This window comes from Suricata suricatta, chromosome 12 (assembly GCF_006229205.1).
Source record: "Suricata suricatta isolate VVHF042 chromosome 12, meerkat_22Aug2017_6uvM2_HiC, whole genome shotgun sequence".
Lineage (NCBI taxonomy): Eukaryota > Metazoa > Chordata > Mammalia > Carnivora > Herpestidae > Suricata > Suricata suricatta.
This window is the reverse complement of record NC_043711.1, coordinates 5,611,052-5,622,382: the sequence shown is the minus strand read 5'-3', so window position 1 is coordinate 5,622,382 and position 11,331 is coordinate 5,611,052. Positions and strand designations below refer to the sequence as shown.

The 11,331-nt window shown below is 57.5% G+C and overlaps 2 protein-coding genes across 3 annotated transcripts; both read left to right on the top strand.

Annotated features, from left to right (window-relative positions):
* The first annotated feature begins 813 nt into the window (after positions 1 to 813).
* On the top strand, positions 814 to 4,966 carry MCEMP1 (mast cell expressed membrane protein 1). The gene is made up of 8 exons (XM_029916510.1): positions 814 to 882; positions 2,306 to 2,474; positions 2,774 to 2,911; positions 3,407 to 3,535; positions 3,758 to 3,808; positions 3,898 to 4,035; positions 4,320 to 4,385; positions 4,489 to 4,966. The coding sequence occupies exons 1-8, from the start codon at positions 814 to 816 to the stop codon at positions 4,503 to 4,505; spliced, it is 777 nt and encodes a 258-aa protein (XP_029772370.1). The 3' UTR covers positions 4,506 to 4,966.
* Positions 4,967 to 7,020: 2,054 nt separating this feature from the next.
* On the top strand, positions 7,021 to 9,217 carry TRAPPC5 (trafficking protein particle complex 5). 2 transcript variants are annotated; one of them, XM_029917082.1, is made up of 2 exons: positions 7,021 to 7,126; positions 8,603 to 9,217. In XM_029917082.1, exon 2 carries the CDS (start codon positions 8,615 to 8,617, stop codon positions 9,179 to 9,181), a length of 567 nt encoding a protein of 188 aa, XP_029772942.1. In that variant the 5' UTR covers positions 7,021 to 7,126; positions 8,603 to 8,614; the 3' UTR covers positions 9,182 to 9,217. The 2 variants fall into 2 exon arrangements, with proteins under 2 accessions (XP_029772942.1, XP_029772943.1); XM_029917083.1 differs by lacking the exon at positions 7,021 to 7,126 and adding an exon at positions 7,162 to 7,239.
* The last annotated feature ends 2,114 nt before the right edge of the window (positions 9,218 to 11,331 follow it).

Genomic DNA, 11,331 nt, shown 5'->3' with positions numbered 1-11,331 from the left:
AGTGCAGCCCTTCCCGCCCTGGGGTCCTGTTCCCCATGCTTTAATAAAACCACCTTTTTGCACCAAAGACATCTTTTTTTTTTCTTAATGTTTTTTATTTATTTTTGAGAGACAGAGAGAAACAGTGCGAGCAGGGGAGGGTCAGAGAGAGGGAGACACAGAATCCGAAGCAGGCTCCAGGCTCTGAGCTAGCTGTCAGCACAGAGCCCGATGCGGGACTCGAACCCACGAACTGTGAGATCATGACCTGAGCAGAAGCCGGACGCTTAACCGACTGAGCCATCCAGGGGCCCCAATTGTTTCTTGGCTGTCAGCTCTGGACTCCATGAACTTCCATCACCCCAAAACTTCATCAATAGCCTAGACCAGCGCTGTCCAATAGGCAGCCATCAAACACTGGAAATGTGCCTTGAGTGTAAATACATCACATGTTTGTTTTCAAGAGTTTAATACCAAAAAAAAAAAAAGGTTTCGAAGCCAAAAACCGAAAGGTCTCAGAACCAAAAACCAAACACATCTCAATAATTTTTAAGTATGTTCTCCATGCAGAAGTGATAATATTTTAGGTATACCATGTTAAATAAAATGTTATTAAAATTACTTTAGTCTGTCTTTTTATCTTTTTAACGTGGCTGCTAGAAAATGTTAAATTGAAGATATGGTTTACATTAAATTCCTACCAGAAGGCACTGCTCTAAACTTAAAGAGAAAATTCCTTGTACACTTTCTCTTATTTTTATCTTCAGGCTTCCAGACCACAGACAAAGAGGGCTTTAAGACCTCTAGACAGTGCCACCACGTGGATGCATGATAATGATATTTCTCCAGGGGAAGCACGTGTCCAGGCATGCCAATGAGAAAGCCAGCCGAATACATGAGCAGGTGTGTAACGGTACTCGGGGGGGTGTGTGAGTGTGGGTAGGTGAGCAGATGTGTGGGTGAGAGTGAGTGTTTCCAGTTATTCTCTGTCTGGGGACCCAGGGAGAGGGGACACCACGTCCAGGGTTAGGTCAAGGCCTGGGTCTGGCCTCAGTCCCAGGTGTGGGTGGGGCTCCAGTAATGGGTCCTCATGCCCCACATCCGTTCCTTTCGTCCAGGGGGCCTTGAAGAAGTAGGATTCTTGGGGTGGAGCTGAGGAGTGGGCCTGGGGCAGAGGGGAGGAAGAGGCGGGAGCCCCAGGAAGCCTGCTTCCAAGCCCGGCCGCCCCAAACCTAAAAGGTGGGAATCCCAGGTGCCCCAGATTTTCTCTCGGGACGGGCAGGGGACACCGTTCATTCCGGTAGACACACACACAGCTTCCTGTAAACTTCCTGATCATCTTTTAACAGGTTTAAAATGTATTTATCTTGAGCCTAATTGACATCTAACATTGTGTAAGCTCTAGGCGTTACAGGTGGGGATTTTACAATCATATATTGCAATATGATGACTGCTGTGGATTCCTGACCCTTCGATCGTGTCTCTGGGTCTATGGGCTTCTCTGCTGGGCCCTCCATGAGACCTCTGGATTCCTCAGATCTTCTTTTTTTTTTCTTTCTTTTTTTAATAGTTTATTGTCAAATTGGTTTCCATACAACACCCAGTGCTCTGCCCCACAAGTGCCCTCCTCCATCACCACCACCTCTTTCCTCCTCCCCCTCCCCCTTCAACCCTCAGTTCATTTCAGTATTCAATAGTCTCTCAGGTTTTGCGTCTCTCTCTCTCCCCAACTCTCTTTCCCCCTTCCCCTTCCCCTGGTCCTCCATTCGGTTTCTCCTGGTCTGTTAGACCTATGAGTGCAAACATATGGTATCTATCCTTCTCTGCCTGACTTATTCCGCTTAGCATGACACCCTCGAGGTCCATCCACTTTCCTACAAATGGCCATATTTCATTCTTTCTCATTGCCATGTAGTACTCCATTGTGTATATATACCACATCTTCTTGATCCATTCATCAGGTGATGGACATTTAGGCTCTTTCCATGATTTGGCTATTGTTGAAAGTGCCGCTATGAACACTGGGATACATGTGCCCCTATGCATCAGCACTTCTGTATCCCCTGGGTAAATCCCTAGCAGGGCTATTGCTGGGTCATGGGGGAGTTCTCCTGATAGTTTTTTGAGGAACCTCCACACTGTTTTCCAGAGCGGCTGCACCAGTTTACATTCCCACCAACAGTGCAGGAGGGTGCCCGTCTCTCCACACCCTCGCCAGCATCTAGAGTCTCTTGCTTTGTTCATTTTAGCCGCTCCTCAGATCTTCTTGATCTGGGTGGGGAGGGAGGATGCCCCAGGCTGACTGCCTCCTCCCCCCACCCTCAAGCGGGAGATTTCCTCATCTGCCGCGACACCTTCCGGTGGGTGGGGTGTGTGTGGGCAAATTGGTAGACTGGGAACCACGGGATCTGAGGAAATCTACATGAATCAGGAGGTCAAGATGCAAGCAGCAGGCTTCAAAGACAAGAAACAGAGGGCCCCAGCCGATGAGGAAGGTTAGGCACCTCAAGGTGGGGAGGGGAGAGGTCAGGAGGGAGAGATTGGGATGGAAGAGGTAAGGGGCTGAGAGGCGGGTCACAGGACTCCTTCCCCTACCTGTGTCCCCCAAACGCTCACATATGCCCTATCCACCTAACCGGGAAGCAGGTCTCATTTCCTCACTCCTTCTCTTTTATCCCCAGAAATCTGTTGTCTGCAGGGGTTTGGTTGAGCCAAGATTGCTGAGCCACCCTTGGAACCCCACCCCTGCCCCAGAGCTCCAGGCAGGTTCCCATTCTCCCTGACCCGCCCACAGGTCCACACCGTGACTATGAGAATATCACCTTGACCTTCAGACACCAGGACCAATCACGGGGCAGCCATTCACCACCCAAGAATCGGGCCAAGCAGCCGCCTGCCAGCCCACACCGCGCAGCCTCGGGAGGGGCCCACGGTAGGACATCCCGGGGACAAGGGGCACCCTGTGGAGGGCTGGGGCACTGGTGTGGGGCGTGGTGGCCTCGAGGCTTGTGTGTTACAGTGGTGGGGGTAGCTTTGCAGGTGGCAATGATGATGTAAGCGGTGCTGGTGTTGGTGGAAGTGTTGGTGCCAGTTTGGGTGATGTTGATGGTGGGGAGGTGACCATGTAGCGGATCAGGAAGGGGCCACCTAGACAAGAGACGTGTTACTGGGGACAGGCACTGAGGTGGATGGGTATCAGTGACGGCTACTGCCGACATTGTGTGTGCTGGTAAGGGAGGGACATGATGATGACAGAACTAGGGACAGCCACCAGTGGCCGTGGTCACGGTGCATGCTGGGGGTCACAGCGGCTGCGGTACTGGCAAGAGTGGGAGCAGGTGACAGAGCTCTGATGGTGTGAGAGTTGGTGCCGATGGTCTGAGTGGCGGTGTTGGGCCCTGGGTCACCCGTCCTGCCTCTGCCCCAGTCCCAGCCTGGTCTCGGCCGGCCCCGGACTCTGCCCAGGTCCCCGCTTGGCTGTGCAGAGCCATTCTGAGCCTGTACATTCTCTTCGCCCTGTCCTGCATCGTTCTCTTGGCCTTGGTCCTGGTGAAGAGTGAGTAGGGTTTTTGGCTTCATTTTCTCTTTTGTTGTGGTTTGATGGGTGAGGAGGGGGCTGGGGCAGGGTGAGGGGGTCCTCGGGAGGTGGGGGAGGCCCAGCGTTTCCACCCTGTTTCCCTTCTCCCTTCTTCTCCCTTCCCCCACCCTTGTTCCCAGGACAGCACCACTGGGGACGCTTCAAGGGTTTTCCTGCCTCCCCGCCCCTCCTCCTAAACAGATTCTGAGGTGTCCCGGGAGCTGCTGGTCTTGAAAGAGGAGTTCCAGAATGGTAAGAGTGGGGCCTGGGGGAGGCCCCTGGGGGCCGGGGAGGGGGAACGAGGGCCGTGGTGATGCAGACCTGTCTGCTTCTTGCCTCAGCCTCCATCTCCGGGCAAGAGTGTCAGGAGAAGCAGAGACAGGGCTGGCACAGCGTCCAGGGGCTCATCAAGGAGGCCAAGAAGGAGATTGACACGGTCAAGAGAAATGTCCAGGAGACAGGGAGGATGCTTTCAACAGGTGCCCTCGCAGACTTTATTGGGCGGAATTTGTCTTAGGCTGGGTGCTGGGGAGTTGGGGGAGGGGACAGCGGGGGTCTCGCCCTCCCAGTGCGTGCAGTTTGGGGGAGGCAATGGATGTCACCCTCTGGGTGTGGATATTTATATGAGGCTGGGGACACCAAGTACATGGGCTCTGCAGCATCCCAGGCTGGTGGTGGGGGCGGGCAGGGAGGAGGCTTCCAATAAAGGCGAGGGCCTTTTCCGAGGCCCCACACCAATTTTCTCCCATCTCCCTGTCCCCAGACATAAGCCACATCAAGAATAAGTTACAGGAGATCTCCAGGGTACTGGAGAGGATGCCACTCCCAAGTAAGTTCGGCTGGGGAGGTGGGTGAGGAGGGAGCCACGGATCTGGCCTTGGCTCTCCCCTGGGGGACGGGGTCTGCCTGACCTTGGCCTCCATCCTGCCCAGACCCCACACCTCAGTAACTGAGAAGACACGACAGCCTGGCTGCAGCTTGGCGACGGGGCTGCCCCGCCCAGGGAAGACGGCCGCCTGTGTGCATCCTGGTGTGACACGAACAACACACGAAACAGTGGGCGGCTGTGTCAGCAAGGGCCGCAGGCGTGTGTCAGTGTGAGCGCGGCTGTTGGTGACACGTGTGGCATCGTGAGCACGTGTGAGTGTCCTGGGGTGCGTCGTGTATGAATGTGTCACGGGGCTGCGTGTGTGTGTGTGTGTGTGTGTGTGTGTGAGCACCGCATACCTCGCTGTGATTATGGGGGTCGCAGCGTGTGCCCTGTCACTACCTGTGTTGGTGTGAACAGGCATGTGTCAGTGTGTGATGATTGTGTCACCGAGGGTGCTCGGAGCAGGCGCACACATGCATCCACTGGTTTCTGCACTCGTGTTTTGTGATTTGTGAAGATAAAAGGCCAACGGAAACGAATGTGGCTTTCAGATCTGTTACTCGGAGCATGTGGGGGGGCGGGTTTGGGGACCTGCTTGGGGAGGGTCTGCAAATGTTGAGGGATGAAGAAAGTCACACACTGAGCACCTGGCCGTGATAACCAGGAACCCTGGGGGCACGAGAGTGTGTGAGCATGAATGCCCTGAATGGGTCCTTTTGTGCCCATGAACTTGTACCCAGGGAGTAAGTCTCTGTCCCTGAGACTGTGTGCGCAACAGGGCTTGTGGCCCGAGATACACAATGTCTCCCCAGATGGGGCGCCTGGGTGGCTCAGTTGGTTAAGTGTCCGACTTCAGCTCAGGCAAGGTCTCCCAGTTTGTGGGTTCGAGCCCCGAGGCGGGCTCTGTGCTGACAGCTCAGAGCCTGGAGCTGCTTCCGAGTCTGTGTCTCCTCACTCTCTGCCTCTCCCCCACTCACGCTCTATCTCTCTCTCTCAAAAATAAGCATTAGAAAAAAAATTGCCACTCCCCCTCCCCCACCCGACCTCCCTCCTGACTTTGGTTTCCACGCTGGAGGCTGTGGTGGGGGACGATGTGAGAGGCGCATTGTCAGAGAAGCCTTCGCTAAGAAATCCAGTTGCTGACTTTTGATTCTGCCTGGAAAGGCTGAATGGGGTTCAGGTAGCAATGGGAGGTAAGGATGGGAGGACTTTTCTTGGTGGGGAAGGAGGAGGAGGGAAATGCCCTCTGGACACAAGTCTACTCAGCTAACTGTGGTGTACGTGGGAGAGGGAAGGGATTGGGTGACGCCAAGTCATATGAAGCCTGTCTCCACTTCCTCCCGCTGGTGGTGGCCAACAGACAGTGAAAAATGTGGGTCTGAAAGCCACAGAGGCCAGAGTGGACATTCCTACATAGCAGGCATCTGCTCGCTGGTATTTGTGGTTGGGCTAGGAAGGGGGGGTGTCCTTGTCAAAGATTCGTTGCGCCCAGAAGGTTCTGGGGCTGTTCCTTAGAAGGCTGGCTCAACCGAGAACCTGGCTCAACACAGCTTGGAGAGGGTCCTGGAGGGAAGTCAATCATTCCTCCCTCCCTCCTGCCCTTTCTCAGTAGATGTGAAGGGTCAGCTGCGAGCCAGGCCCTGCTCCGAGGACTGGGGAAACAGTAATGCCTAAGACAACAAAGTTCCTGCCTTCAAGGATGTAACATTCTAGGATGCATTCGAACCTGCTAGAAAGACTCTGATACCCAGACTCCGCTCTGAAAGTGACCGTTGTGCTGAACACAGTGAAATTAGACATGGCCCTAAAACAGGGTATTCCCCCCCTTTTTTAAACTTCAGCTTTGTTGGGGTATAAGCAACATATACAATTATAAGATATCTGAAGTGTACATTGCAGTGACTTGATATATGAATCCATGGAAGGATTTCCCCTTTAGTTCATTACCTTTTTTCTTCCTTCCTTCCTTCCTTTCTCTCTCTCTCTCTCTCTCTCTCTCTCCCTCTCCCCCACTCACGTGCTCTCTTTCTCTCTTAAAAAAACAAAAATTAAATATTCCACACAAAAAAAATTAACAAGGTCTCCCTAAGTGTAGGGCCCACAGATATAGTTGAACCCTTAAGCATGTCCCCATGGGTTTAACTATTCACGAGTGTATATGCCCACTGAGCATGTATTCATGAGTGCGCATGCCCGTAAGTGCACTGTGCCCCGGCTCATAGACGTATGTCCCCTAAGAGAACATGTGTCCATAGGCAAACATTTGTCCCTAAGACAGGTGGACATGTGCACACGGGCAGACGTGTGTCCCTAAGAGAACATAGGCCCGAGGATATACATGTGTCTCTAAGACCAAAGAATGTGTCCCCCAGGCACAGGCCAAATAGACGTATGCCCAAGGGCACACATGTGTCCCTGAGACAGAGACATGGGCCCATCGTGAAATGTGTGCCCTTGAGCCGGTAGCCAGCCGTTCAGTGTGCCTGAGCGCGGGCCAACCCAAGCCGGCCCACGCGTGGCCTCAGGGCCACACCCCTCAGTCGGGTGCCCCGGACTCGCGCGCCCCCTGGCGGACGCTCTCTGGCATCTCCGTGAGCGCGCGCGCTCCGCCCACGAGCCAGTCGCCGCAGCGTCTGCGCACTTAAAGCCTTTTACGGCGCCGTAAAGCAGCTCGGCCGAAGGAAGGCCGCAGTACCCTGGTGAGACCCCGCCCGCGACCCCTACCCGCGTCGGGCCTCGCCGGTTTCGGGACCGCCCCGCCGCCCCTGGGCCCGGGGATCCCGGGTTTAGGTCTCCGCGCCCGCGATCCCCGGTCCGTCCGCTTCGGCCCACGCAAGGGAGTCCTTGAGGAGGGTGGGCCCCCTCCCCGGCCCTCTGCCGGGTTCACGCCGGCGTGGGGGGCTTGGGGCCCCCGCCTTTCCGCGGCCTAGCTTACTAGCCCCCATCACAGCCCGGTGGAGGCGTCCCAACAGCCCTCCGGTCTCACGCTCTGGGCCCTCATGTAGTCGGCTGCGCACCTGGGCGGCGTCTTGGAGCCCCTGGACCCCCTCCCCCGCTGGCCTTCCCATCCCCCACGCAGACTTGGTTGGGGCAGGCCCACCATTCCCAGACCCGGCCGGCCTCTGGCTCCTTCGCTGGTAGTGGGAAGGGGGTTCTCCGCTCCTCGTCTCGACCCCATCCTTGGCTGCGGCTTCACGCTTGAGCGGGCGAGGGTGGGGGGGGAGGGTGTCTCAGCGCCCTTGGGATTCCCCCCATCCGCTCCTGCCCCCCACCGTAGTTCCGCTCCGCGCAGATCTTAGCGCCCCCTCTGGGATTTCTCCAACAGCCGTCTCCCGGGCTGTTCCCCCACTGACTACCGGCTTGGTGCGCTAGGATGGGAGGATCACAGCGCCCCCTCCTGGCTCCCCCAAACTTCGGGTCTCACTGTCGGCCTCCTCCACCTTGTCTTCCACTGGCCAGCTGCCTTTCTGGAGGGCGCGGAGATGGGGGGGGGGGCGGATTCCCAAAGCCTTATGTGCGCGCTTCCCTCCAGTCTTACAGACGCAGGCCCATCCACGTCTCGGGGAGGCGTGCTTTATGCATGACACATGGGGGCCGCCAGAGCCATTTCCTCCTAGCTTGCCCCTCACATCTCTTTTCGTACCCCAAGCCATAATCGCCCTGGGGCAATCCGTCTTGACGCACCTACTGGCCGCTCCCGTTTCCCTGGCTTTCCGCAGGGGAGAGTCGGGGACGTGCTCTTCATCTGCAGTTGTTTTTGCTGGAGCGCTTGCGGGAACAGTACCCGAGTCTTCTCAGGGGGCCCCCCCATCCTTGTCCCCTCCCTGCCCGATTCTGAAGCCCCCTCCCCCATGCCCTGGTTCTCTAGTTGCTCCCACAGGTGGCAGAGGGGGCACAGAGGTCCTTTCCACGTAGGAGGTTTCTGGCGCCCCCTTCTGATTCCCGTCTTGTGCCCTCCCACCTTCCCCTTTCCCCCAAAGGCCTAGACCTGTCTCCTCCCCCGCTCTCCTTCCCTGGCTTCCCGGAGGGGGTGTGCTTTATGCGCCGGTGGATGCCCCCCCTCTTCTTTTCCTACGTGGGAGGTCAGCAATGGAGCACACAAAAAGGGTAGCGCGTTGTCCGCCCCCCGTCCCCACCCCCACGCCACCGCACCCACGGTCCCTTTGTCCCCGCAGGGCGGTGGCAGCATGGAGGCGCGCTTCACGCGCGGGAAGTCGGCGCTGCTGGAGCGCGCCCTGGTGCGGCCGCGCACGGAGGTGAGCCTGAGCGCCTTCGCGCTGCTCTTCTCCGAGCTGGTGCAGCACTGCCAGAGCCGCGTCTTCTCCGTGGCCGAGCTGCAGGCGCGCCTGGCCGCGCTGGGCCGCCAGGTGGGCGCCCGCGTCCTCGATGCCCTGGTGGCTCGCGAGAAGGGTGCCCGGCGCGAAACCAAGGTGCTGGGGGCTCTGCTCTTCGTCAAGGGCGCCGTGTGGAAGGCGCTCTTCGGCAAGGAGGCCGACAAGCTGGAGCAGGCCAACGACGACGCGCGAACCTTCTACATCATCGAGCGGGAACCGCTCATCAACACCTACATCTCCGTGCCCAAGGAGAACAGCACGCTCAACTGCGCCAGCTTCACGGCGGGCATCGTGGAGGCGGTGCTCACGCACAGCGGCTTTCCGGCCAAGGTCACGGCGCACTGGCACAAGGGCACCACGCTCATGATCAAGTTTGAGGAGGCCGTCATAGCCCGGGACCGGGCGCTGGAGGGCCGCTGACCCCGCGGGAGATAAAGAATTCGGAGAACCCCCTTCCCAAGTGTGTCTTGTGTCTTGTGTGGGGGCCTCAGGACCCAGGTCCCTGCCTCAGGCGGGCGAGGGAGCCCGAGACCCAGGCCTGTTTGGGACCCAGCGGGGTTGCAGTGTGGGGTGGGCTTCCAGATGGGGCCTGGGCCAGGCCAGGGGCCTGTGGGGAGAATCCTGCAGAGGCTGCTGGTGGGACTGGAGGCGGGAGGGTGCTGATCCACTGGAATCGCAGTTCGAGGCCAGGCTGGAGAGGTGGAGGGATCGGGTGAAGACAGACTCCATTAGACCAGAGGCCGACACACTTCTGCAAAGGACCAGATAGTAGTTTATGCCTAGAAGTCTCTGTTCAGCCACCCTGCTCTGTGGTGTAGACCGCAGTAGGTCAAGGATTGGCTGTGGCTGTGTGTCTAGAAAACGGGCAGAGGGGGATTGTTTGCTGACCCCCGCTGTAGACCCTGGCTTCTCAAAGTGCGATCCGGGACCGGCCGCCCCGGTGCCTCCTGGGAGGTTGTGGAAATGCAGACACTCAGGCCCACGGCAGGCCTCCTAGGTGGGAGTGTGCATTTTGGCAAGATCCCCGGGGGATCCCTGGGTGCCCTATTTTGAGAAGCAGTGGTCTAGGGCACAGTTCTGCTCCAACTGGGGTGGCCGGGCCCCACCCCCACAGTTTCCGACTCTGCAGATCTGAGTGGGCTGAGGATTTGCATTTCTACAAGTTCCCTGGAACTGGCCGCACCTTAAGAATTACGGCCCCAAAGGCCTGGGGAAATGGACGGGCTCGCCTCAGAGGCCTCTGGGCACCGGCGAGATCAGGAAGTTCATACTGATCCTATGTGGACACATCCTGTTTGGGTTTTTTTGTTTGTTGATTTTTAAAACATTTTACTTTTAAGTGACATCTACACCCAACATGGGGCTTGAACTCACAACCCTGATCAGGATCAAGAGTCACTTGCTGTACCCAGCCAGCCACGTGTTCCATGTGTTCCTTGTTTAAAAAGTAAAACCCGACACTTAAGGCAACCCTACCTTTCCCTTTTGCCCACCGGGCTCACTGGGTTCCTGAGAACTCCTCCCCAAGGTAAATCCTGCCAGATTTTTCTGGGGAGACTTGTTCAAATGGCTCCCTCCCCCTCCTCCTGGACTTCAGCAAGCGTGATGTGACTGAGAACTTGGTGGTGCTCTGGGCCGGGTCCCCTCACTGCTTATGGAGAGTTTAAAGGCGGGAGGGACACAGCTTTTCCCTTGCTTTTTGGGGTGCATTGTGGAGGTCGGCATGAGGTGGGGAGACCCGAGGCGCCGGGTTTGGTGGGGGGGTAGGTTCGCTTATTCCAGCAACGGTGGTGAGCGGGGAGGGCTTCGGCCCACCTCCAAGAGGCTGATGAATGTCAACACCATGAATGAAACTACTGAGCACCTACTATGTGGAGCACAGGGCATGGCCATGGTCAGGAGATGGCTGTTGCATGAGGGAGGGAAGGGACCCCAAGGGAGCTGGCGGAGGGGGTGGTCAGGGTGGCCGTCTGAATCTGGGGTGAGGGGTCAGTGCCTAGGAGGCCAAGGAGGATTTGAGGTCTGGAGTCCCGGAGGCAGGTCCGAGAGTCAGCACAGAGACGGAAGTCGCCGGCTAGGAGAAGTGAGGCAGGGCGCACGGTGGCTGGGAAGCCCAATTTCAGAGGGAAGTGGAGACTTTGGGGTTGGCAGCCTGAGGTCCCCCAGGTGGCTTCCAGGGCCTGCTGGCTGAGGGACAGGTTTCAGAAGCAAGAGGGCAGGAGGCAGGAATGGCCCAGCCAGCCCCATCCAGAGGCCTGGCAGTGAAGGATGCCAGAGACAAAGGGGGAGGGGGGAGGGAAGGGAGAGATGGGCTGGTCCCCAAGGGCCGGATGCTGGGAGCCTGAAAGCTGGGAGAGACCCAGGGTCTGTCTCTCCGTGCCCAGAGTGAGGAGGGACTGACTTGTGGACAAGGGAGGTGCGGACCAGACCGAACTATGGGGAGGGGGTGCACCATGAGAAAGGGCAGCTGTGGTCTGGCAGCCTTGGGCTGCAAATCAAGTCTCCGCTGCAGTACCAAAGCCCCCAGACAGGTTGGCAGGGGGGTGGGGTGGGGGGTCGGTGAGGAAGAG